Genomic DNA, 27,319 nt, shown 5'->3' with positions numbered 1-27,319 from the left:
ATATATTCATGTATACAATATAATAGTGTTTACGTAACAGAAATTAATTTAACTAATGCATAAAATATTTCATTTGTGTACGAAATATATATAATTACAGAAATAATATGAAATCCAACGAAATAAATTGTAATGTAACTGATAAAAGGATTATTTTCTATAAAATTAATATCATAAATGAGTCGAAGAAAAGAGCATCGAAGCGAAAAACACAAACCTTTATTGATGTATTATCAAAACACCCAGCTGGAAGAAACAACTAATAAATAAATAAATAAAAAAAAATGAAATTTGTAGGTCATCAGCTTAGTTCTCTTACATCCTTGCACCTGGTCTTATACTTTCTTTTCTCTTCAGAATCTTTCTAATCACGTTAAACATAAAAAGAAACCAAACATCTCTAAATATCTTTCAAAATCTCATTGACCACCGAGATCAAGAGTTTTGCCCTTGGTTATTTAGGGGGGAAAAATTCAATTTAAAAACCACAGAAATGTTCTCATTAACAGCAAATCTTGGACCATATCCAAACATTTAACTTAAAATCTCGGCTCGATTTTAGGTTCGTACATACAAACACGATCGAATAGCAATTGGATTATTTATAAATTTAACGAGATACCCAAAGGGTGAAGAACCTATTAACAGGATTAAAATATGTCTTTTCATTTAAGAAACGTGAATAGATAAAGATCTCTTCGCCAAGACTAGTCTTGAAGATGATGACCTTTCTACCCTCTTGCCCTAGAACAATGGACGAAGAAATCCGGGTAATTTTTTAATTCGTTTTTGAATATCGATAGTTAAATAACATGTTAGATGATTTAGTTTTTATCTTCTTCTTCTTTTTGATTTAACCATTTAGACTTGAAAGAATCAAGTATAACTATAGATTTTTTAGATGGGAGGAGTTACGAAGAAGGATTTTTGAGTATTGTAACAAAAATGACTCTTTTTCTTATAAGCATGGATCCACTTTTTCAGAGTTTCAAAAATGATTCTTGTGCTTTTTTTTAAAGATAATTCATGATGCGGTTTAAAAATAAAACAAAATTTTTGTAGTAAACGTGATCATTAACGTTCTATAAAAAGTCCTTAATTCCGCAACAAAATTTACCTTTGTTCCCAAGTTAATTAAAGTCAATTAACTCTTGTTAATGGTATTTAGAAACTCCATTAAGACATCAGAACTTCATTAAAGATATTGATAGCCATTTACAAATCCGAATTATTTTATTCCTTTAAATAAAACTATTTTATTAAATTTACTTTTAATTTTGAAAATTTAAAAGGAGAAAAATTTTTTTTATTATTTTATTTTATTTTTTTTCATTTGAAGTATTTTTTTATAGACTCACCATCGACGTCATAAATGCGCGATTTTATGTACCACCTGGTGAATAATAGGCGAACTACATAAATGACGTCACGACCACGTGGTTAGCCGGTTAGGTAATCAATGGTCTTGAGTCGCATCCTGTCAAATAGCTTTAGTCGTTGGGCGAGAGCGGTTAGTAGCAGCTTCTCGACGGTTATTATAAACAACCTGGCAATTTAAATATGAAAGGTGAGATAAAATATAATCGAAATTTTAATTACTTAATAAAATTTTTCTAAACTTAAGCTTTTCCTAAATTATGCACTTTAAAATAATTAACACTAGTGAAACGCGTGTTAAAAACTTTATAAGTACCTTCTCCTATGCTCAATTCGGTTTTGCAATAATTAGCTTTTTTAAATGATATAAATGCACTCAACTTTCTGTTTACTTACTTTAAAACATTAATAACACAAAACGTTAGATTTTTAAAAATATTTTAAAAATATATTTAAATAAATTCAAGTATTTAATAATTCACAAAACTTGAAAATATCGTCTTTTCTAATTATTAAATTAATTAAAAAAAAAAAAGAACATTTTAAAAGATGTCAATCCACTTAATACTGCAGTTCGACAACCGGAGATATTTAGTATATCTTTCGAGACACCGCTCCAGCCGGTCCAAGGACAAGATAAAAAATATAAAAAAAATTAAAGTAAAAGAAATTAATAAAAATAAAACTCGTTCATCTTTTGTTCGATAGAAAAACAAGAACTTAACGATCTAAATTATCACTAAACAAATAAAAGCGAACCATTAGCACCAAATAACATTAAGTGCAACGATACGAAGCGGTTCAATAATTTTTATGTCTTTTATTTTCATTTTTAAATAAGAAAAATGAATTATATTTAGTCTGAAATTCGAATTAATAATTAATTGATTCGAATTAATTCAATTTTCTATAATTAATTTAATTAACACGTAGTGTCTCAATCGAAATCGTTGTATAAGCCGCGCAACAGATTAAATTTTTTGGTAGAAAATTTATAAATGGAATTAAAATATTCAAATCTAAAAAGTTAAACACTTAAATAACTAAATTAAATACCGAGTTTTTAAACTATAAATTAATCAAATTAACTATTGAATATAAATAATGAAAATTTTAGTTGTTTTTTTTTTGTTTTTTTTTCTTTTTTAAATATTTATTTGTTTACATCTTTACTGTTTCTTTTTAGTAAGTTTATTTATATTTAAAATGTTCATATTAAATAACACAGAAATTCAAGAACTTAAAAATATTATTATTTTTACTTAAAAATTTTCATATTTTATTTTATTTTTCAGACGTATTCTTTACTTTACATACTCGTTTCTTAAAGCTAATTACTTATATTTATTAATTAAATTATTTAAAAATTACTTCTTTATTATTATAGTTTTATATAAATTTTTATTTTTTGAAATTTATAAAATTTTATTATTAAAGATGTACATTTTAAAATTTTTAATTCATTTAGCCTGTTCTAAATATTTTCTTTGACATTTTACTTAAATTAACTAGCGAATCTTTCGAGAGAAAGTCAAAATAAAATAAAAGTTTTAATTAATATTTTTAATTTTAAACTTTTAACAATGTAAATATAATAATTTAAATATATATTAAAATTGAATTATTTTTAAATAAAGCAACATAGAATTTTTATCGTAATTAATTGTAAAATTCTGTTTTTATTTTCAAAGTAACTTTTTTCCCTTCTTTCAAAATCAAACTGTTACGTCTTAATTTAAATTAAACTTTAATTATTATTAATTAATTCATAATTTGGTATTCGATATCAATAACAAATTAACTCTAATGAAGCAGCAATTAGCGAGACGTTAAAAAAAATACTTAAATTTTTTTTGGTATCATTCTCAAAACTGATAATTTAATCATTTATTTTCTTAAATAATTTATAAGTACTGTTTATTAGATTTTTCTTATACATTTTTATATATATTATATAATTGCATTTATTCTGTAAGCGTTTAATGTCGATGTATTGAGACATGGATTGATATTCTACCAGATCTTAAATGTATAAAATAATTAATTATATAATAGGGACTATTGTTTTATATTTAATGATTTGATAGACCTTTTAAGCATCGTGCATATTCAGTAAACATAGGAGCAATGCACAGATAAATAAGTAAGGAAACAAGTTCAGTAGGCTGTTGAATAATTTATATGTTTGTATCACATTGAATCATTATCAGTATTCAATCACTTTGATTTGATGTTCACGTTTGGATAAATTACATAAGTAGTCAATTAGCAAGAAATTGAGCCCTTTATAGATCAAAATCAGATTGAAGAATAAAATTACTTTCATTACAGGAAAGTAAGAGAAAAAATTCTTCTGGCAAATTATTAAGATTTAACATTAAAAAAATGATTAGAACAAGAAAACTTATTAAAGAAGAAAATTGCTAGTTGTAAGAAGTGTGTGTTTATTGTTCATTTTAAAAATGTCTTAAACTTGATTATTAATAATAAAAACCGGTATAAACAACACAAAAATGGCCATTGGAGTAATAAAAAAAAGTAAAGAAAGCGATTACTTTAAACGGAATTTTTTCAGTAAATTTCTGTAATAAAAGAAATATTATTCGGCACTAAAATGCTGTAGTAAAATTAAAGAAGGAAAAAATATATATATATTAATGCGAAAATGTTGCCTAAAATACAATTAAAGTGAATTTAAATGTATTGACAATCATATTTTAATATAATAAACAGATATAGGACTATATATATATATATATGCGTTATAAAAATAATCGTGTAATAATACTAAATAAAATATTATTAAGTTTTTATGTATTGCATCATTAAATCTTTAAGGAAATACTTAAATGTATAATATCAAAACAGTACAGAACACTATTAAAAAGCAATAAAAAATTTAATGTTAACCCGTGAAAGAATACTAATAAAGTTGAAGGCTAATAAAATGTTAAAGTATTATCTATTTTGCATATTTATACTGATGTTATATTGATTAGAATTATCTTTGCAACAGGGAATCGTGTCGAGAACTTTAGTAGCATCGACTATCGAAGGTTAGCTTATATCGGACACATTGCAGGATTAACACTGATTCTCTTGCTGATGTAGAAAGGAGATTACGTATAAACAGATGTATTCGATCGACAAAATGGATACCTTCCAAATTACAGATCAAACTGATTAAATTTTCCAAGACACTCGGATTTTAATACCATAGCAGCATTACTCAGTGTTTTGTAAGGAAGCTTATTACTGTGGTTCCGCTTGAAAAAACAAAAAAAATCTTTAAAAAATATATATTTAAAATAAAGAAAATTAAGATTCTCGCATCTTGCAGCACTTCATCCTGACTTAATTAAATTTATTTTTAATGCTTTACATATGCTAAATTTCATCTTATTCAATGAACATAATTTCAGAAAATCTCGACAAAACATGCTATACAACTTCTTCCCGTTTTTTCGTATGTAATCGAGGAAGGAATGAGAAAAGTTAAGGTTAAGAGGGAAGACTCTATTAGGACAACCTTTAGCGTTTAGAGTGTTTAAGATCCGTTAAATGACGTAATCTGAGCAGTGGCTTGGAAAGGACTTAAGACACTTTGGACGAAACTTTAATAAGCCTGCCTAATTTCGGCAGAACGGTGCTCAGTCACACGTGATAACCAATGATCCCCGTCTCCGTTTTTCATTTTTATTAAGGATAAAGAGTAGAGCTGTATAACTGAACCCTGCAGAAAAGACTAGATTCATTTATATTCTAAGTTTAACGCAATTATGATAAAGTTAGTTTTTTTTTTATTTCAAGTTTCGAAAAATTCGTTAAAGAATATTTAAATAACAAGCAACACAATGGAATAAATCAGAGCCATAATAAAATTTTCATTAATAATACGTAAACCATTAATTATAAAATAAATTATCAACCCTTAGTGAATCGAAAGATATTACTGCTGGCAACAATGAAAAAGTTATAATTGCGAAAGGGTTTGTGCCACAAATCACTCAGTGGCGCCACCTTGCGATAGATTTCCTCACTAAGGCCATAGGACATTGTTGACAGAAAGGAAGCTCGTCCCGGAGGACAAACATACGTTTGATATAACGATCATCCGGGGACTGTTTTCCATCTACCACGCGGAATGATCGTGAGTTGAATGACGTCACACCCCTCCAGAGTAATTTCGCTTCTTGTTGTTCCAATTTTGGCGAAATTGTTTGATTGAGTCTTATCAGATGGAGAATAAACGTTAATAAAAGTTAAATATTTCTATAAAATGTAATGTTTCGACGAAGAAGATCCATCTAAAATTAATTAACCAACCTTTTCCACTTAAATCTTTCAAAAATAGTTCAATTTAAATTAAATTAATGATTTAACCAATAAAATAGATTTATTTAAAATTTAAAAAATTTTCAATTTAAAAGTAGCCAATAACTGAGCTTTGGCAGCTTTTTTAAACCAATCAAAGACGATTATTTAAGCTTTCGAATTTAAAACGAAATCGATGCGACATCTGACGCTAAAAATGTTTTACAAAAATTGTTTTTATTAATTAAAATTCCTGCATTAATTGTTCCTTTAATAGAAATAAAGAATAATTATTTTCTTAGAGGTTAAAACATTATCGAATTCTTTCCTACTTATTAAAATTTAACACCAAGATTTATTTTAACTAATTTCGTTTTTTTCTTTATTTAACTCTCCTTTTTTTTTGTTGATAAAATAACCGAATTTTCTGAATTTTAGTATGAAATGGATTCTTGATTGTTTGTTAACATTCCTTCAAATATTTTTATGAGAAATATTTTGTATATTTTGACAAAGGGGAAAAATTATATATATATATGTGTGTGTATATAAAATTGGTTTTTCTAAAAAAAAATTTCTTCTTTCATTGTTAAAATTTCATAAAAGTTTTTTAAATTTCATTATTAATGTTACTATGGCAACTTTTCTTACTATATTTTTTTCTTTAAGAAATGTTTTTCGAATGAAAGAGTATTTTTTTCGCTTTAAAAAAGTATTAGACCTTTTATTGTTTGATAGCATTTTCTATGGACATAAGAACTTATTTCGTCACATTTTGTATAAGATTTACTAGGATTTCAAGTGAGGATATTGTCTCTTAAGTCTGTTATTTTTTTTAATATTTTAAATAAAATTCAAAAATATAATAATATTTTTTAGAATATACGCATAAATCATAAATGAATTTGATGTAAATTTAATCAAAACTTATGTATATTTATATAAAATAGTAAAAAAGAAATAAATATTTAGAAATTATTTATCGTGAAATGTTTTATAAAGAAACTTTTAAATTATTATTTGAGTTAAATGTTAAATAAAGCATTTTTGTTATTATTATTTTTTTACATGTTTTAAAGAGTATTTTCATGAATAATAAATGCAATTTTATTTATATTAAGCAATTGTTGCAGCATGAATAAAAATAAATACATTTATAATGCATATATCTAATTTTATATTCAATTTTTAATAAAAATTAAATGCTAGTTTTTTTCTCCTCTTTACATTTTCTTTTAATTTAGAAATTTTAGAACAAGGTTTTCGTAAACAACCAGATCGACAATCTTCTTTCATTGATTAAATACATTTCTTGACTTATTTCTCATGTGACTTAAGTTCTCTGTTTCGCAAATATATAAAATATTATTAATTTTTTCTTTTTTTAAAATCTTCTAACAGCTATAATACAAGTATTGAGTTAGCCTTTGGGAAATTTACCACTTTTTTCAACTTAAATTTATAAGATTTTTATTCAAAAATTTCAATTTTAATAATTTAAACGCATATTTTTTAATTTAAAAAAAAATTGTGTAAGAGTTTCAAACAAAGGAATAAATAAATGTAAATTTTAAATTTTAATGCCAAAAATTAAATGAAAAACATTTAAACGGATTTTTCAAATTTTTCATTGTTACGAAATCGCCGTTTACATTGTTATGTCACAGTGACGTGTAACAAAATCGTCCAATCAACTTTTATAAATTGCTTAATTATATAAATTTATGTGGGATATCAATCACGTCTTTTAAAAATTAACATCTAAATTAGCTCAGAAGGATGATCTATCTTCTTTATTAACTGCTATTTTCGTTTAGGTATAATTTATGAAGTTCAAACATGAAAAATAAATTTTCTTCACATCGATCTGTTTGAACACATTCGTACGTGTAGAGACTAAGAGATAATTAAGACTAATTGAACTTTACCTGTATTACCAATGATCAATATTGGCTACAGTATGTATGGGAGGTGAATGTAACAAGCTTCCTATTGACTTTTCTCTCCCTTTTCCTGAAACTTCCACACAAACCGGACGTAAAGATAACGTGATTGTCTTTATACCTGTATGAACAGCTTTTGAATGATAAACGTCAATCCTCTTTCTTTCACATTTAAATATAAAATTTACTCTATATTTGTATACACTCTATACATGCCTACATTTAGGAAAAAATATGGCCTTTCTTTTATATAAAGTATTTACATACCACAAGATCAAGCGGGTTACATAAGTAATACAAAAATATCCAGATGGGGAATATAAATGGAAGACGAGTAAATGTTATATAGGGTCTATAAATTCATGTATTTGTAAAATATGTGCATTTTAAACGTAAGAAAAAAAGAAAAAATCTTTATACTGTTAAGTATAAATTATTTTATTGTATAGTATGTTCCACGTACAGCGTGGTAAAGTATATTCTTTGCTACTTCCCACTTTAAAAAACTTTATTCAAATCGCAGTAAGATACATTCGAGTAAGGCCACATTTGTTGACCCTATATCAGAAGCGGAAACATCCGGTTCTTTGAAGATTTCAAAGCGGTATTCTGCTGCAAAATTTCAATTTATAGTCAGTTGGAGCTTTCTAAATTTTTAACTTGAACAACGTTAGATGTTGGAGAATTATCATTTCACATTTCTTTTCAATAAGAGCGTGTTTAAGGAAACTGTTGCATTCTTTTTTATTAATTTTTTATTCATCCGTTTGTAAAAACGAATTCTCTTTTCTGTTTTTGTTTTTAGATAAAAGTTTTCTTTTTTTACTGGTCAATTTGAATAAATAAATCGAAATAAGGTAAACATTTCATTGGTCCGTTTTACTTTATGTTAATTACTCGCTCGTATAATCATCATCAAAATTTAACTTGTATATAATAATGAATGCCATAATTATCACGAGTAATGCAAATTAAAGATATTTTATTGTGACATTAAACAAAGTTACAGTCTAGTGTTGTTACATAAAATATGATTGAATATATTAACATTAAAAAATTGGTGTAATTCCAGTACAAAACTAGAGATAATATAAATTTATTTATTAAAAATGTTATGGTAAACATATGACGTGATAACCCGCATATGATCTATGGCAATAATTTACATATATAAATGTAACATGGAAAATTAAAGCCTATAATTAGCACAAAAATCATAATAAATAATAAAAATAACTCTTAAAAATATTAAAGGTATTTTTTGCATTATTTATGCTAATTTTTATTACAAATAATTAATTTTTATATTGTTTAGTGTACTTTTCATATAAATGATTGGTATATTTAAATATATCATACGCAATGTTATTTTCTCATATTATACTTAAAAACCATGTTTTTAGAGTTATTTGCATCATTTATGGTAATATTTATACCGTATAATTATATGGAATTAATGCTTTGCAAATTACATATGTCACTAGTTATATATATTATATTATACATATACTGTAGCCATAATTACAGCATTTTTATAATCCTAGCTTGATATCCATAATATGATAACAAACATATGAATAATTTATGTGAAAATGATACATATAATTAGCATAAATTAGCATAAAGAAAATAAAAAATCCTTTATCGCAACAGAAATTTCATACATTAAAAGTATAATTTACTAGCAAAAATTTCAGATTAATTTGTTTTATTGATTATTTGCTTAGAAATTAAGATAGAATCAATCGTTGGAAAAGATAAGTATATAATCTTCAATCGCGTAAAAAATGGAGCCATAAATTTAGTAACGACTTTGTATATCGAATTGAATTAATAAATAATAGATTTTTCTCTTAAAGTAATGTATATTCCGTGGATAATAAGACTCGTTTTCTGTATAATAGTCCATTAATTCTCAGATAATGTGTCCTTCGATAATCTATGACTCCGAGACGATGGCTCTTTCTAGGATGATAATTTCTCTGGTTAGTTAGAGGATAAAGGTCTCTTGTATACCATTACCGTTGATTTTATAGTTTCCACAGTTTACATTTATTCCAATGCTTCGACCAAAATGGCTATTATAACAACAAATCTATGATCTTGTTAACAAAATTTCTGAAAATTATGCATTTTAACAAAGTCTTTCAATGCTAGATCTAGTGCAATGTGGGAAAAGAGATACCTTAGAGATTATTTTCTCGTATCGAATCACGAACAACATCCACTTGGGGTAGCCAATACATCTTTTTTCTTATTTTTTTCTATAAGATGTTGTAAGACAAGTTCGGGGACGTTCCCATTACGTCTAGCACACTCCTCTGGGCTGTTTTTATTTCTTTACTTGGCAATTGGTTGAAAGTAACTTTCTTTTTTTTTATGTTTTTTTGTATGGTTCTACTTTTGTTTTCTGAACAAACAACCTAGAGGACAGCAGTCGAAAATGACAGATGACACCAACTATCAGTTTCCCCCTTTTATCTAAAGCATCTATAGCTTAATTTAAAAAAAAAAAAAAATTCTACTTAACATATAGCTTTATTTACTTTAAACAATTTTAATTTAGTATAATTATAGCTTTAAATAATAGTCTTTTACTGTAAAACAAGTCGGATAATTACAAAAAGTACAGGAAAAGAGCCTTTCAAATTGCATGACAGATCAAGACATTGTTATGCATGACATGCCCTGTATCGTTTAATGCTTTGCTACAAATGAACTTCACAATTCTTGATATTGATCGATAAAGGAAAGCAATGTTTTCACTTGCAAAATGACATCCTACGGCGTCAATCAATGCAAAAGGGAGTGTTTCTTATCATTTATCTTACCAATGTTGGTAACATTCGTTACTCTGTTAAAACCGCATAATATTCGATTTATTATATACAAGAATCTTCATAATTTCATCGAAATATATAAAAATCTTCCTAATTTCATTTAAATACATACAAAATTTTTTTAATTTAATCAAGATATTATGAATGAAATTATGAAGATTATTGTATAATAATTCTGCATAATTTCTCTAATTTTGCATATTTAACATTATATATCTCAGTAATTATATACAACAAACTGTATTTATATTATTATTTTTAAGATTTTTATAAACATATTGAAAGTTCTAAACTGATTAATCCATCTTGCAACTTAAGTAACAAAAATATATTGCGATCTGTCTACAAAGAATTAAGTTGTGTCGAATTTATTTGTTATTTTTTTAGAAGAATATCTCCGAAAAAATTTCTTTAGTTGTCTTCTTTCCGCACGTGCTATGTGTATGATATTATCCTTCAGATGAATTGTAATATCCCCACCCGTTTTCCTAGGTCGATGACCTAGGACCTGCTTGTGACAAGTTTTGGCTCTTTGCTTTTCTACAAGTCATGCTCCATCATTCTTCTTTTAATTCTTTATTAATATAATGCTATGTAAAAAAGTTTAGACTTCAGTAAAGTTTATAAGAATCGAACAATTTTAAGATATAATTTAAAATTTCTTGAAAAAATAACAACGTAGAGAGTTGTCGAGGTTTGGTTATTTGGTTATCAAGCAACTGGGACTCTTCATAAATCAGGTTGAGGTGACTTAAGTGTTGATCTTGATAGAGTTGCAATTTTTTTTTATTTTATCTTAGTTTTTTTGATCATCAAGCTGAGTTTCTGAATATCGTTTCTTATTTTTATGGCATAAAAATTTTACATTTTCATATTTTAAAGAAAGAAAGAGGGGAAAGTTAATTTCTCTCACTCGAACTGTTGCTTATTGATCCAAGCATTAGCGATATCGATAATTATTAAAATAATTATTCAATCAAATCTTTAAAAAAAATAATGATAATTATCGTTATATAATAAAAGATTATTTCAACTTATGATAACTTTGACAAAATTTTATGTATTGATGTCGAATAGAAAGTGGCTTTTGATAACAGATGCTTAATAAAGAAAATTGGTTTTAAGTAAAGGCTACATGAGAATTGTCATCGTCCATGTCAGCTAAAATCATGCTTCACTTTCATTTAAGACAATTTTGCTGACGATGCTGACAAGTAAAGCGTTCAATATCTTTAACATCTCCACCTGAAACAAGATCATTTTCTATTGTTTGATAAATTAACTGATCAAAACTCAATTTCGTCTAATATCCAACTTATGTTACATCCTTGAATATGTTCGAATTTTCTTCAATTCTTTCTTATGTAAGTGGATGATCTTCACGTTTCTTCGGGATGTAACAATTCTGAAAAAATATATCAAATATCTTTCTGATCTTAATGTCTTAACAAGACAAAAGTAATACTCCAAACATCAATCCTCATTACTTCAAAGCCATACTTAACATATTTATTGGTAAAATAGTAGTACAGTACATATTGTGAACAATATCTAATTAAAATTGCTGTAGTCTTCTCTAACCAAAACTGACTTCTGTTAAAACATGAATTATTCATAAAGGATGGATACAAGGGTCTTGTCATGACTTCTAACCTTGGCTGCTTTTCTCTTCTTTATGATGGATGGAAGCGAACAGACAAGCGGATAAGACTTACATCGATGAACTACATACAAGGATTTCTTTATAAACTTCTTTTTAAAAAAATATTTTAAACTGATTTTTTTAAAGTTATATTCTTTTAAAAAAATTCTTAACTTTCTTTACTACTTATATTATGAATTGATAAAAGAGTAATTTTTAGAGGAGTTGATACAAAAATTTCAATAATTATCCTTTAACCAGATGTTAGTGACATGCTTCAAGTTAAGATGTTCCTGCCAAGTTTATTAATATTTAAGCATGATTAGATCGAGTCTATTTTATGTAGGGGATCTTTGCGCTTCTTTTATTCACACCATGCAAACATTTCGGAAGAAATCGATTTAGCCTTTAGGTGAGATGAGATTAGAACGATTCATTATTTACTACATCCTCGGTTGGATATTGGCTTGATGCTTCTACACCGTGCTATAAAACAAATACTTTTGGATGCAGTCATCATCTTTTCGCGCTTTAAATGGATTCCCGTTTGTTACAGAATCACCCCAGGCAGGGATTTTTCTTTGTTTTAAAGTACATTATATTTTTTCACAAAAATGAATTTTAAATACGTTTCTAAAACAGTTTCGAAGTGTAAAAAGTTTGTAGAATTTCTTAAAAATTGTTTTAAATTCTGTGAAAACATCACATTAAAACTGTATAGGGATCATCAGAAAACACATTTTTTTTAAAAAAAAGTTTTACTTTCGTTAAGATAAATGCAGAAAAGTTTTATAATTTTCTTTAAAAATTTAAAATTGTATTAAAATTTAAAACACCGTCTTTAAATAACTTTTCTCGCTGTTTACTCCTCAATTAATTGCTGAAAAGTTTCGACATTTTATTAAAATTAAAAGCCTTTTGAACTTGTTAAAAATGTTTAATATAATTTTAACTTTCACAAGCGATTAATTGTAATTTAGTTAATTTTTGAAATAATTAATTTTTTAATTAGGTTAATAGTTTTGTTTAATAAATTTCGCAACTAAAATGATTATGTTAAAGTTTAAAATGTAATTTTACAAGAAATTTATTGAAAATTATTTGAAATTTATAAACTAAAGATTAAGATCTAAAGATTATTAAGATCGAATAAGTTATAGTTAATTAAGATAAAGTTATCGAACCATTAAATTAAGTTATAATTAATTATAAAAAGTGCCTAAAGTATGTATCTTATCTTCGTGTATGAATTACATAGCCAATGAAAAAAAAAAAAGAAAACAAGACTCAGATCGAAAAAATAATACATTTAGTCTGATAAAGAACCGAACCCATGCCATTAAGAATCATGGTTCGATTTTCGTCTATAACCAAATACGTTTACTTTTGCCACAAAGAAAAAGAATCGAACCTACACCTTTAAAGGCCTTTTTTTTACATGAATATGCAGTTTATACACAGCTTTAAAATTCAGGAATTATTTTTTATTAACAAATAAGCTATTAAATTATTTTACGAACGTAATTAAAATAAATCTTATCGAACTTTTAAAGTTTTTAGTTAAAAGTTTCTAGTTGAAGTTGATTGTTCGAGTTAATCATTTGCAAAATGTTTTTAAAAAATGTAAGATAGAATGTCACTTTCTTTCAAAGAAACATTAGAAAAAAAATATGCTCTGATTTTTCATATAAAAGCAAACTTATTTCAAAAAATTAACGACGTCGCGAATATATGACGACACGAAATTTACTGGAATACTTCTGTGTTTAACAGAGCGAAGTTGGATATATGATAGCAGAAGTCAAAAATGACAAATTAAACCGAAGAGGTGTTAAAACCTTTATTATGATTTATGAAATAATCACAGATTTATATTTAAATATTCTAAAAATAAAATTAAATATACATATAGAGGTATATAAAACACCCATTTTATTATATTCAAATATTTTTAAACTTAAATTATTTTAACTGATAGAAAGGATCATAATAATAAAGCTAATGTTTCAAATAATTTGTTAGGAGACGTGCTTACCTTCGAGTTAAACTCGAGCTACAATAAACTGATCATTTTTATTACAATATCCAAAATGATAGTAAAAAACCTGAAAAGATGACCTTTTTTTCCCTTGTATATTTTTTTTTTATTTCGACCCCATCAAAAATTGAAAGATGGACACCACTAAAAACAGACCTTTAACAGCGTCATAAACTTGAAAGCAATCTTCTGCAAGACGATGTGTAATAACAGCGACAAGAAAGTAAAAAAAAAGAGCATCAAGCTAAGCAATATTGAACCACACACATCTAAAAAACAACAATATAATATATATCACTCTAAAAATAGTTTCAAATTAACACATTCGACTTACTACATTGTAAATATTATCATAAATAAGTAAGAATTTAATCGCATTCATTATCATTCTAAAAATTTCGTTTTTTCTGTATAAAATTATTAATATTTATAAAGGCATTAATATGATAATAGCTTGTAGAATAAAACTTTTGTCACCAGAAAAAAATTATATAGTTAATAATTATTATTTTATAACTCCATAAAGAATTGCAGTTAAATAAAAACGTTAAAAAAAATGTACAATACTTCGGAAGAAAATTATAATAAAAAATTGTAGACTTAAATAGAATTAAATCAAAAGTTTAAGCATAAATTTAAATATAATTAAAGTTGTTATTGTTCAAAACGAATTGTCAATTTATTTAAAATTTTTATTTCATAAATTTAAGAATTAAATCAAATGCAAATTTATAATTGTATTTAAAACTTGTTTTAAAAAAATATTATTTAAGTTTCATTTAACTTTTAATCGGCTCTTGTGCATGTAATTACAGCTAAAATGCTATTAAAATACGAAAATTTGAATGTCAGTTAAATATAAATATAATAAATTTTATTCGAATGCTAATTTAAAAACAAATAATAATTAAAAATTACAATTAGAATATAAAATCAAATAATTATAACCACAATTAGAATTAAACTCAAAATAAGTTAATTCTAAATACAATCTTAATACAATTAATTGTAATTAGGTGTAAAATGAAGCAAGTTTAAATTTAATATATTTAAATGTAATCGTAATTTCATTAAGCAAATTTAAATACAATTATAGCTTAAAATTACAATTAAATACAGTTTAATTGGCTTTAAACTATTGCTAAAGTTTCTTCTAAAATCTTCACTTAATTGACTTCAAACTTTCGAGATTCACTATTAAAAAACCAGATAATAACAATATGTATAATTACTAAATTAAAAAAAGGAAGATTTTTAACTTAATAAAATAAAATTTGTAGCAAAGCCATATTTTAAACAGCAGAAAGATAAATGTACTTGCAGCATTGAATGATAAACTGCACGTGTAAACCACTTACAACACAAAGTGCCAACTATCTGCTTCTATTAGGTAATTAATTTCCATTAATTGAAATATCACATAACATTAATTGCTTAATCTGATAATATATCACAATTATCTACGGTTATTAATTAATTATCGATAATGTAATTTCTTTTGAGACTCTTTAATTTATAATGATCAATATTTAACTTTATTACACTTTAAAAATGTAAATGATTATGAATTAATATACTTTATAAAACGGACAATAAAGTATTTTAGTTATTCAAGTTTATATTTAAATATTTTATTACTAATCAAAACTGTTGTTTGTACAATTTTTCATGTTTTATTACCGTCCTGCTGACGTTGGATAATTAAGTTAATGTCTAAGAATTTATGATAAATATAAATTCCGACTATTAAATTGTAAATCACAAATTTACTTGACTTACTTCATTAATTTTCTCGACTATTTCCACTTGTTTATTATTAATTTAAATCTTTTTTATTTATTTCTCAACTTTTTACTAAAGAATTATTATCATGTAGGAAGGAAGCTCGAGCCTGTGTCAAATTCAATCATCTTCATTAATCAAGAAAATGCTATTATCTTAACTTCATTAAATTGTTTACAACATAATTTTCATTTGTATATATTTTTATTAACTTAAAACTTGTTTAAACTACATTTAAATAAGTAAAATACCATTTTATGAAGTCGTAGAAAATTTTAATGATAATAATATTATTATTAAAAGTAAATTTTAAAAAAAGTAGTAAAATTATAAATAACTTTTACAATAAATTTATTTTTAAGTTATATAATTTAGAAATTGAATGATTTAAACTGTCCAATTAGGTGTCGTTATTCAAATAATTTAAAATTTAAGCAGCAATTGTCGTAAATGATTTAAGTTATATTGTACCAATCAGATGCGAAGATTCGAATCTTTAAAAGTAAAAGCAACCAATCAGAGAGCTAATTTAGTTAATCTAAGAATAAATTATGATAATGATTGAATATTAAATTAAATAGAAATAAATTATGATAATGATTGAATATTAACATTTAATTTCGAAAAAAATTAACTCAGTTAACTAATTAGTCTCGTTAATAAGCAGAAAGTTCGATTATTATATCTAAATATGGTGCCGAGTTTTGTTCAATCCGAAGTTAGTTAACTAATTAAGTTATAACAGAAAGAGATTTATAATCGAAAAAAACAAACATAAAAATAAAGAAAAAGTTAAATACTGTATACCAAATTGTTCCAGAAAAAAAGACATTTGAGACAAAACGAATTGAAGTAAGTAAAGGCTGATTTTACTTAAGATCAGCTCATCCATTACTGAAGCTTTTAAAAGCTTTTTACTTTAGAAAATCTTCCATTAAAAAGTGGCATAACAGCAAAGGATAATTCAAGTGCAACAAGCATTAACTTCAATACTGTCTGATGTTAGAAAAGGTTTAAAAGAAAAAAGTAAAATACTTAAAGTTATTTTGTCTTGTAACTTAAATGACATCGTAACTGTTACGCGAATAAATTCTTCAACAAGTTCTTGAAATTTTTACAATTACATAAGATTAATTTGCAATTTTTCTTGAATTACTTGTGTGAGTTAACAATACACACACATATATATATAGGAAGTGATAGATATTTTAAAGTCAACAAAAAAGGATTTTTCTCTTCACGAACCATTTTGACTTGTTTGGATGTCGTGACGACCAAAATGGTACGTGACGTTATTCTAAATGCTTTTCCGTTTTCAACTTTCTAACCTGAATTGAACACGGAATACGTTTTTATAAGAATTTTTGAAAGGAACATTTTTCAATAAAAAGAATAAATAAATAAATAAAGAACTCTTCTATCAATTAGCATTTTAATTATTTATTTAATTATTGGCAAAGAAATTTTAGTGAACATTCTTCTAATAAAATAAATAAGAGTTGAAAATTAAACTAATTGGATACTTGTATAACGAGTGAAGTGACACATCAAACGATTTAGAATCCACTTTAATGATGTCTGGAAGCAAATATTTGTTGAAAAATAAGAAGTGTCAAATCTTCTGAGTCTTTATTACACATCACTTTACTGTTTGTAACATTTGCTCTTAGATATTAAATCAAAGTTTTACTTGTTAATCTGCCAAGGGATATTAATGTCACTCGTACAACTTTCATGATTAAAATCGTTAGTGAACACGACAATGCCCTCACTTAGGAAATGAAAGGTCTTTATTGAAAATAACTTTTAAACGCAATATTTTTAGCTACGATGCTTGTTATATCATACAAGATTTCAGAATTTTTTCCTTATTTTTTTAAAAGTTGGATGTATGGTTACATATTGCACAATGTTTAATTACATTCTTTTGAGTAATTGTTCCATTCAACAGAAGCCATTCTTCCTTTCTCCTTTTAACTTTTGAACCAAATCATGTTGAAAGTTTCTTAAACTTTAAACCAATTTTTCTAAAGAACTAAGAACTTTTCTAAAGATTCAATTTTATTTTTTATTTAGAACGTCAAACAAAATCTCATCTACATTTTGACGTCCTGAAGCTATGTCTGTTGCACTATTGTTATCTTATTCAGCTTTGCTAAGTTGGGAAAATGAATCAACAATGACAAAACGGCTCGCAAATTCTCGATTATATAATCATTTATAAACAATTAACCTTATACGTCACAATATATAATTGTGTTATATATATATACACGTATAACAAACACATTCATAACTCATATCGCCTACATTTATATTCTGTGCATATAGTAGTTAAAACTCTTCCATTTAATTCCAATTTTCTGTTAATTAGATGCTATAATATTCACATATTAATTCAGCGAACAGACAATTACAATTTTATAATTATTTTTATTGAAGTTCTTAAAATGGTTAAAATATTTATACTTTTCTATAATTTATTAATTCATTTTAGTGTTGTTGCATGTTATTTACTGAAGAATAATACAAAAATTCAATTAATTAAATTAAAATATACTTCATAATACACATGATAATAAATTTATGATCATTAAAATACAAGACATGTTATATATTTTGATTTATTAACCATTATATGGTATTTTAATGATTTTATAACATAAAATACATCATAAAAATCATTAAACTTCAATTTATTCCTTTAAAATGCTTATAAAATAAGAATTATTGATATTAATTTTGAAGCATTTTACATTCAGTTTTATGTTATAGTTTTAAGTTAAAAGTTTATAAACGATCAATATATTTACTGTTTCGCTTCATTTTACGAGTAAATGTTTGATCAATTCGTCATAATTAGCAGTTACATCGCGCCTTGATTGATCGTTGAACGCTGCTCGATTAAGCAGCTTTCCCACGAGATTAAACTTCGTTAGTGTACAGAAGATGCTTGAGGTCATGTTTGAGATTCCATCTTCATATACCAAAGTAGGAACTAGCTAAAGAATTTTTTCGTTTTTTTTTAATGCAAAATTAATTTTTCAAAATTTAATTAATTTTTCTTATAAGTCATAAATTTTAAAAATTGAATAATATGGCTCGAAGTTAAAAATTTTTTAATTATACATCAAATATTTTAAAATGCAGTATAAAAGAGCCTTTCATGATTTGTATCTTCAACTAATTCACTAACAACAGAACGTTCATAAAAGAATGATTGGCATTCTAATTTAAACAGCTTCATAAAGTGTTCTCGACTTTCTCATTAATTATTCTTGAACTGGAGAGAAATCGTTAGAAGCTAAAATTAAAAGAAGGAAAATATTAAGAAAAAAAAAGAAAAGAAAAATTCATAGATAATTACCACTTTACAGCTACCACTTCTATAATTTTAAATCTTTTATATTTAAATAATGATACGAATTAGTTAAGAATATATTAAATTACAATGATTATCAATGACTGCAACAAGATTATATGAATTTCTAATCAATTTTAAAATTAAATTTTAATCATTTTCTTCTTAAAATGTCTCTAAAAGTCGAAATTATATACAGATCTTTATAACAGTTATTAAATATCGATAGACGAAAATGATGAAGTATCATAATAAAGCCTTATTTGTCGTGAAAAAATTCGACAAATTTGAGTCAAAAATGTGGAATCAATTACATTTTCTTACTGTTTTGATACAGATGATGGTGCATTGTCGCTCAATTAAGTAACTAAAAAGATTTTCTATGACATCAATAGTCTCCTGTTTGTCTTAATGTGGAGTTCGCGTGTTCATTTTGTAAATAAATGTTTTAAAAAATCGTTCAAAAAAAAAGAGAACAAAAAATGTACTTAAGTTTGTACTGAAATAATTCTAAGCTTAAAATTACTATTTGAGTCTATACTTCTCTAAAATAGTTATTATTTAGAAAATCTTCCTGAATGTCTAACTTTATACACTTCATTTTTTTCTTTAATTTTTTAATGTTTCGGTCTTCAAAAATTGAATTTATTTAATAACTATTAATAAAAAATTGCTGTAAAAATGGATATTTTTATACGAAAAACAATCTCCTTTTTGAATTTTTAATTAAAAAATAATAATAAAATTAATATAGATTTATTTATAGAAATATATAAAACGTTTAAACTCTATTAAAGATAATTCATTATTATTAATAAAAATATAACTTAAAACATTTAATTTTGAGAAAAATCTAATTTTTTTTTTAAAAAAAACGTTATCAAAATATAAATTTGACTTTTTCAATATTATTTTTCTGTTTTTTCATATTTATTGATATTTTTTTATTAGTAATTTAACATGCGATTTGCTCATTTATTTATCGGAAAAATTAATATAATTTTTTTAAAAACGTTTTTATTTATTTAATAAAAAATCATGTAAATAATAAATTAATGTTTATTTTTAAAAATTTAATTTTCAATCATTTATAAAAAACATTATATATTTTTTTTTTCAGAATTAATACGATGGTTTATTCTTTTTACGTATTGTACGTATACATTGACTACTGGTAAGTAAGAAAATAGCATATTTTACGAATAAATTAGCATAATTTATGCTTAATTTAAACGTATTTTTATTTTATTTAAAACGAATTTGATATAAATTAATTAATTATATACTTTTTTACATAAATACATTTTATTCGGATGACAATTTTCATTCTTTACTAATTAAATCTGAAAAAATTTCGTTATTGATAAATCGTGTTTCATGTTTTTTTTTTTTTTTTTTTTATCCATGAATCTCAGGAACTTAAAATTAATGATCAAGTAAACTTTCTCCTGTAACTAATTATCTTCCTTTGATTACATTTACCCAAAAAGAAGGTGAAAAAAATTATAATTTTTATTAAAATTTCAACATTTATAACAATTTTATAGACATAAAATTCATAGCTTAAATGAACGGCAAGAAATATAAACTCTATAAAATCAATTTTAAGTTTGGCTATTGGCATTTTTCTATGATAAAATATTGAATTGTCATAAATAAAAGACGTTAAAAAATATAGTTACTGTCCTAAAATAACATTTTCTTTTTTTTTTTATTCTATGTTTTAAGCAACGATAATAATAATACGAATTAATATATAGACTACTTAAAAGAGTATATTAAATTGTCATTTTTACGTAGCTTAGTAGATGAATAAATTGAATTAAGTCTCGTAAATTAAATCAGATATACTGAATAAAGAAAAAAAAAAAAGGAAAAATTTTTATCAAAATTTCTTCTGACGTCAATTTTCAAATGAAATATAAAGTGAAAGTTACAACTACTGCTGCGGGTAATGCGAATAAATGCAATTTACACGTTCGCTTCTCGCTCATTCTCTACAACTTATTTACTGATCGATTCACTGATTATTGCAGATTTACACACAGTTCAATGAATTTAAAACTGTAAAAATTCAATATAACAACCGGGAAATTAATTTTATTAACTCTTATTTTTTTACATTTTTTTGTCTCTCTTTATTTTAATCAATTATTTAAATTTCTTTTACTAGTAGTATCGTTTCTGCAACTTTTGCGTGATTTTATATATACATTTTTAAAAATTCAGACAAAGAAGTGTTGTATAGATTAGATTACTATCACTTCTTTCTTTTATTCTATAAGAAAGTTTTTTAGATATAATTTTTCAATTTTTTTTATATATATATTTTTTTATTCTTTCACTTCCTAAGCAATATGTCCTGAAGGCAAGTTAACTTTCATCCGAATGCCTTCAGTTAAGCTTGTCAAAGACAGCGAAGTTGAAATGGATAGCATCAAGGAAGACCTTTCGTCTAGTGAGTGCCACAAAAGATGCTACAACCAAGAGAATTGCACTTCTTATTTTGTTGGGCATGTCAACTCTACCTGTATACTGATGACTGCGTTAGCTCATGACATCGAACAGCAGTTAGTAGATAATTCAGCATGGAGCTACCATAGAAAAATATGCTTAAAAGGTAAAATAAAAAATGTTATTTTAATTCAAATTTTTTTTTATTTAAAAAAATACAAAAATGATGTGTTTTTTACAAGTTTTAAAAAATCCGCCATCTTCGATTTTAAGTGAAATTTGCATGTGTTTAATGTTCTGGAAAATTCACAGAATTTATACTATTTAAAAAATTCTGTTCGTAAGAAAAAAAAATTCAATTTTAGAATCATCATTCTTGAAATTTCTCTCGAGTTAATCCAACTTTGATCTCGACTTAAACATCTTTGAAACGTGACAAAAAGGTAGATGTATTAGTGAAAAATATATTAAAAATAATTCAAAAATATGATAAGATCTGAAATGGGTTTTTTATTACTCGGCGTTATTACTTGAAATAGGGAATATAAAATATCATAAAAATATTTTTATTATTATTTTTTTTAATCGATTAAAGTTTGAAAATAAAAACGGATAAAAGTAAAGACAACTCACGTCAGTGACCCATCATAAAAATATCCGGAATTATTCATCGGATGTCATCGCACGACAATATGCAAAAAATTCTATTTTGTATCAATTTAAAACCTCACTTTTCATTTGTATATTCGAGCAAAATTGTAAATAAATTTCTTATAAAATTGGAACGTCAAAAGAATTTGTATCACTCGAAGACCTGCACGCGATCTAATAAATAATAATTATGGTTTGTTTATTCTTAAGTTTAATGTTTAATTTTCGTAATTTTTGTGAGTTATGATATTATAAAGGGAAAAAAAGTCATATTTACTCGGTTACGTGGAATAAATCTCTGCATAAGTTACACGGCATGAATAGTTGTTCGATATGACATCCTTTGTGAAATGATGGAGGAGATAAGCTTAAGAATGTAGGAAGCTTTTGGTCAAATTTATGAGAAAGAACACATAAAAATGTTATAAAATTTTAAAGATTGGTTGAAGATATTGTTGTCTGAACGGCGATTGGTTGAGAAGGAAAAGTAGGCGGATGTAAGCTTATCTTTGTCTATTTCGGTACTTATATTCATGGTAATTTTCCTTGCATTCTCTCAAGGTTAATGTAGTGCAGGTCTGGCCAACCCAAATCGTTCCACGGGCCGCAGTTACATAAGAGAGGTGTCTCAATCTACCAAATTTAGTAGAAAATCTACTAACTTCACAACACTGAAGACATCACGCGTTCTTCAATATCTTCCTTGTCAGAAACAATTGATACAGGCAGCCAAAGACATGTGAAGCCAAAGAACAGTAGGTCGCTATATATACCATTCCTCTGGTGGCAAATATTATATTTCAAGCTTCACACACGTGATTATCTCGTGTTCAAATCTAGATAGATTATTGAAATTATCGACAATAATCTATTTTAATCGTGTGAAACAAACATTACATTTCTGGCTATTTAATTGAACATAATGCGGGTAAGAATCATCGGAGGACCCAGAAAGAGTCGGTGGGCCGCATGAGGCTCGAGGCAATGAGTTGGCCAGGCCTGATGTAGCGCATAGCTTATATACAGGAAATACTAATATTGTAAATAATAATCTTAGGACAATAAAGATAAAAGTAAGAAAAAATGATCTTTCATATTACAGTATATATATCAATGGTTCTGAAATTTACGTGAATTTATTTGCTTCGTTTTCTCTTATCCTTTTCAATTTATTGTATTTATTTATTCTTTTTACTATAAAAAATACATCTTGTCGATAAATTGTAAAAAAAAGTTTAAAAATTTATATAATTACGCAGAAAATTCAAAGAAGACTACTTCTAAAAGTTCACAAAAAATTTCATAGCGATACCCGCGTGACAAAAGGGTTAAATAAAAAAATATATATATTATACAACGATTCATCTCGCTTTGTTTTAAACCAAAACAGACAACTCTTTTCTCGAAAAAAAGAAAAAAAAAATTCTCAGAGCAATGGGGCGTGCACACAAAGAGATAGCCTTATCACAATTTTGGTGCTATTAATGATTCTTTAGTCTTCCGTCTTTCTATCAATATCCCTATCGACTCTTTGCCTTGACAATGCTATAAGGACAATGAACTCGTCCAGAATGTCTGTATTCCTTTTATCCCTAAGAGACTTGGTTTCTTTTTTCCACTTTCCGTCCTACTTATTCTGAATCTCTTTCCGTTCTGATTTGATCTGAAACTTTCTCAACAGGTTTTTGTTTCGTATTTTCTTCGTTTCTGGGGTACTTCTTCAAATCGCATCTCATTTTATATTCTTGTTTTTTATTCCTAAACACCAGAACTTCCTCCTTTTTTTAGAATTCCTCTTCTTTCTGTTTTCCATAAAACATCTGGAAATAATCAACTTTCAAATATTCTATCCATCAAAAATATTGGATTATTCAAAAAACAACGTCTTGTAGAAAAATAATTCTAGAAAAAATTTTCATATAGATTACTCTTAATATAATTTATCTAAACGAATAATTGCTTCTGTTAGAAATTTGTCGATAATTCGAATTTTGTTTTGATTGTCCGTGTCATAAGCCGAGCATTCGCTAATGCTATTTTAATTAATAAGTCACTCCTAATCATCGTTCAGTAACAGGAGTTAACAATAATTTTCGTATTAGTAGCTGATGTTTGATACGTAACGATGCGTGTTAATTTTATGATCTTATTTTTCTAGGTAACGTCTGTCACAGACATTGGTCTTTTGATGTTATTCAAGGTGTGCAACTGTACGGATACGACGATAAAATTCTTAAAAATATCCAAACCAAAGACAAATGCTTAGAATATTGTAGTAGCGAATCGACTTTTGTGTGTCGCTCAGCAAGATACGATGGAAGCAATCGAAGCTGTGTTTTAAGTAGACACGATAGAAGATCAGCGCCCGAGTCGTTCAGAAAATCTTTCAAACCTGTAGATTATATGGAAAATCAATGCGTGTCAGGTATATAATTTTTAAATTAGTATTATTAGATTTGAAAATATATATATAAAAAATATATAAAATATTATCTTTGCGAAGAAATCAATGTCAAAATCACATTGTTCTCAATACTAGTTGCGAGAAAGCATCCATGTGCTCGAGTTTCAAGTGTAACAGCCTATACAAAAACGATTTTAATATTGAAAAAAGAACTTGTCACTTTAACGCGATTATCTTTTAGCATTATATAGAAGTGATAAAAGATGTATTTTAAATTGAAAAGTTTAAATCACATTAGAGTGAAGCGATTAAAATAAACAAAATCACTTTAATTTTACTAAATTATAGAAAAATTAATACAAAATATGTGAGACTTTCTATAGAATGATATAAATTATTAATAAGTAATATTTATTATAATTTTTCTCTATAAATCAGGCTAAAAATTAAATTAAAAAAACTTTTTTTAATACTTTTTTATGATTTATGAAGCTTTATATGTAATTAATTAATTTGTTATATTCGTAGCAAGTGATTTATTATTTTTCTGAAATAAACAATAAAAATAATATGTTTAATGAACAGTTATATTTATTTATATATATTTCTCTCTCTGTAATTTTAATGTAATATTTCTTAGAAGCTAAACAGATGACAACATACTTTCAGAATATTGAATTTCGCGGAAGCAAAAATAATTGAATACAAATAAAAAAAATAATATTTAATATAAAAGCAAAGAAATAAAATTAAAATTTGTGTTATTTTCTATTAATAAAAATGAACAAATCGAAGAAAATCATTTTAAAAAAAGCGAAAACAATAGATTGAGTTGTTGGGTGATTTTTCAATTCTGAGTTGGATTGAATGAATAACATGTTTTTAAAATGTCTTCTTTTCTACTATATTTTTTTTTTTTTTTTTTTGGTATTTTGGTGTTTTTGTTATATCTGCTCCAAGAAAAGTCTCCGGGGAGTGAACGTTAAACAGCAACAATGAAAGAGATGCTTCAATTGTTGGATTTATCAAAGTTCAATTTGTGAAATAGCTTCAAGGATACCCCACACATACCCACACCGCATCTTACTACTTTTTTAGATTAGTAGTCCTTTTTAAAAATCGATTTTTTTTTTGTGGTTAAAATATTTAAATCATGAGCTCTTTCCCTAAATAAAATTTATTATCTTCCATACTTTCATCAAAGTATAATTATTCTAAAAGGAATTTGTCAATAGATGAGCAATGTTACACAGAAGCAAACATATGAAAATTTTATTCAAATTTTTTACTTTTTTAGAATTAATGTTCTGTCATTTTATCATGATATTTTTATTTAACCACATCATTATTTTGGCTAAATTGAATTTTTTGAAACTAAGTTATTATTATTGTTTTTTTTTACTCCTTTTCTTTAATATATTTGATTATATATACACGTATTTTCTTTGTATTATTTTTAGAATAAAAAAGTATTCGTTTTTAAAATTAAATTAATTTTTAACTTAAATTCGATATTTGATTAAAAAAATAAATTATTCTAAATACAATTTATCATAATTTTTTGCTGGAAGAAAAATAATTTCTTTACTGCAATCCTTTAAAAAACAAAAAAAAACAAAAAAGTATAAAAAATTTAAAGTAGAAAAATAATTTTTTTTTGTTATTTAAATCAAACAAAATGAAGTTTCTTTATTTAATTTTAATTTCTCTATTTTTTTCTTCCTTTATCAAATAATGATATTAAATACGAATTAAATAAATCACAAAAATAATTATTTTTTTATGCAAAAATATTTTTTAAAATTGTATTTAAATCTAAAAGTAAATATTTTTTTTTAAAAAAACGTTAATTTAAAATTACTTTGATTAGTAAACAGATAAATATAATTTAATTAAACTGACGAAAAATAACAAATTTTACATTCATTATACGAGTTTTTCATTTAAGAATGTATTTTTATATATATACCAAAAGCATCTACTAGAAAATTTTAACTTAATTTAAATTAATTAATTATTCATATTTTAAAGTTTAATTTAAAAAAAAAAGAAACTTAAAAAAATTTTTAATATAATAAAAATTAATATTTTATCAAAATAAATATTTATAAGATTGTTTTTCTTCCTATAAAATTTATTTTAATTTATACAAGTTTTAAAAATTAAATTTAAAATATATATATATATATATGTATAAATTAAATAAATAAATAAAATTTAATTTTAAAAAATATTTAAATTTATGTAAAAATAAAAAATAATTATAATAATATTAATTTTAATTATTTCTTTAATTAATTTCTCTGGAAGAAATTAAAATAAGTGAAATTTTTGTCAAGAAAAACTAATTAAATAATTAGGTTCAATTATTTTGTAATCAACTATAAATTATACTCTGTTTTAATTGTTTATTTTTTAAAATTTTTTTTAATTTGCTAAACGTGAATTAATTTAGAATTTTGAAATAATTCAATTAAGTATGTTGTGGAAACAAAATTCCATTATTGAAATTG

The 27,319-nt window shown here is 24.8% G+C and overlaps 1 protein-coding gene across 1 annotated transcript in view; it reads left to right on the top strand.

The window, feature by feature from the left end:
* Positions 1-1,467: 1,467 nt before the first annotated feature.
* LOC136973747 (uncharacterized) overlaps positions 1,468-27,319 on the top strand; it is a 50,826-nt gene continuing 24,974 nt past the window's right edge. The window contains exons 1-4 of the mRNA XM_067268492.1: positions 1,468-1,567; positions 20,418-20,471; positions 21,651-21,917; positions 24,561-24,827. Coding sequence (XP_067124593.1) covers positions 1,561-1,567; positions 20,418-20,471; positions 21,651-21,917; positions 24,561-24,827 — 595 coding nt within the window. The 5' untranslated portion in view covers positions 1,468-1,560. The remainder of the gene's footprint in view (positions 1,568-20,417; positions 20,472-21,650; positions 21,918-24,560; positions 24,828-27,319) is intronic.

Source organism: Centruroides vittatus, unplaced genomic scaffold (assembly GCF_030686945.1).
Source record: "Centruroides vittatus isolate TY-2023 unplaced genomic scaffold, ASM3068694v2 contig_329, whole genome shotgun sequence".
Classification (NCBI taxonomy): Eukaryota; Metazoa; Arthropoda; class Arachnida; order Scorpiones; family Buthidae; genus Centruroides; species Centruroides vittatus.
The sequence above is the reverse complement of the archived record's forward strand: the minus strand, read 5'-3'. Positions and strand labels throughout refer to the sequence as shown.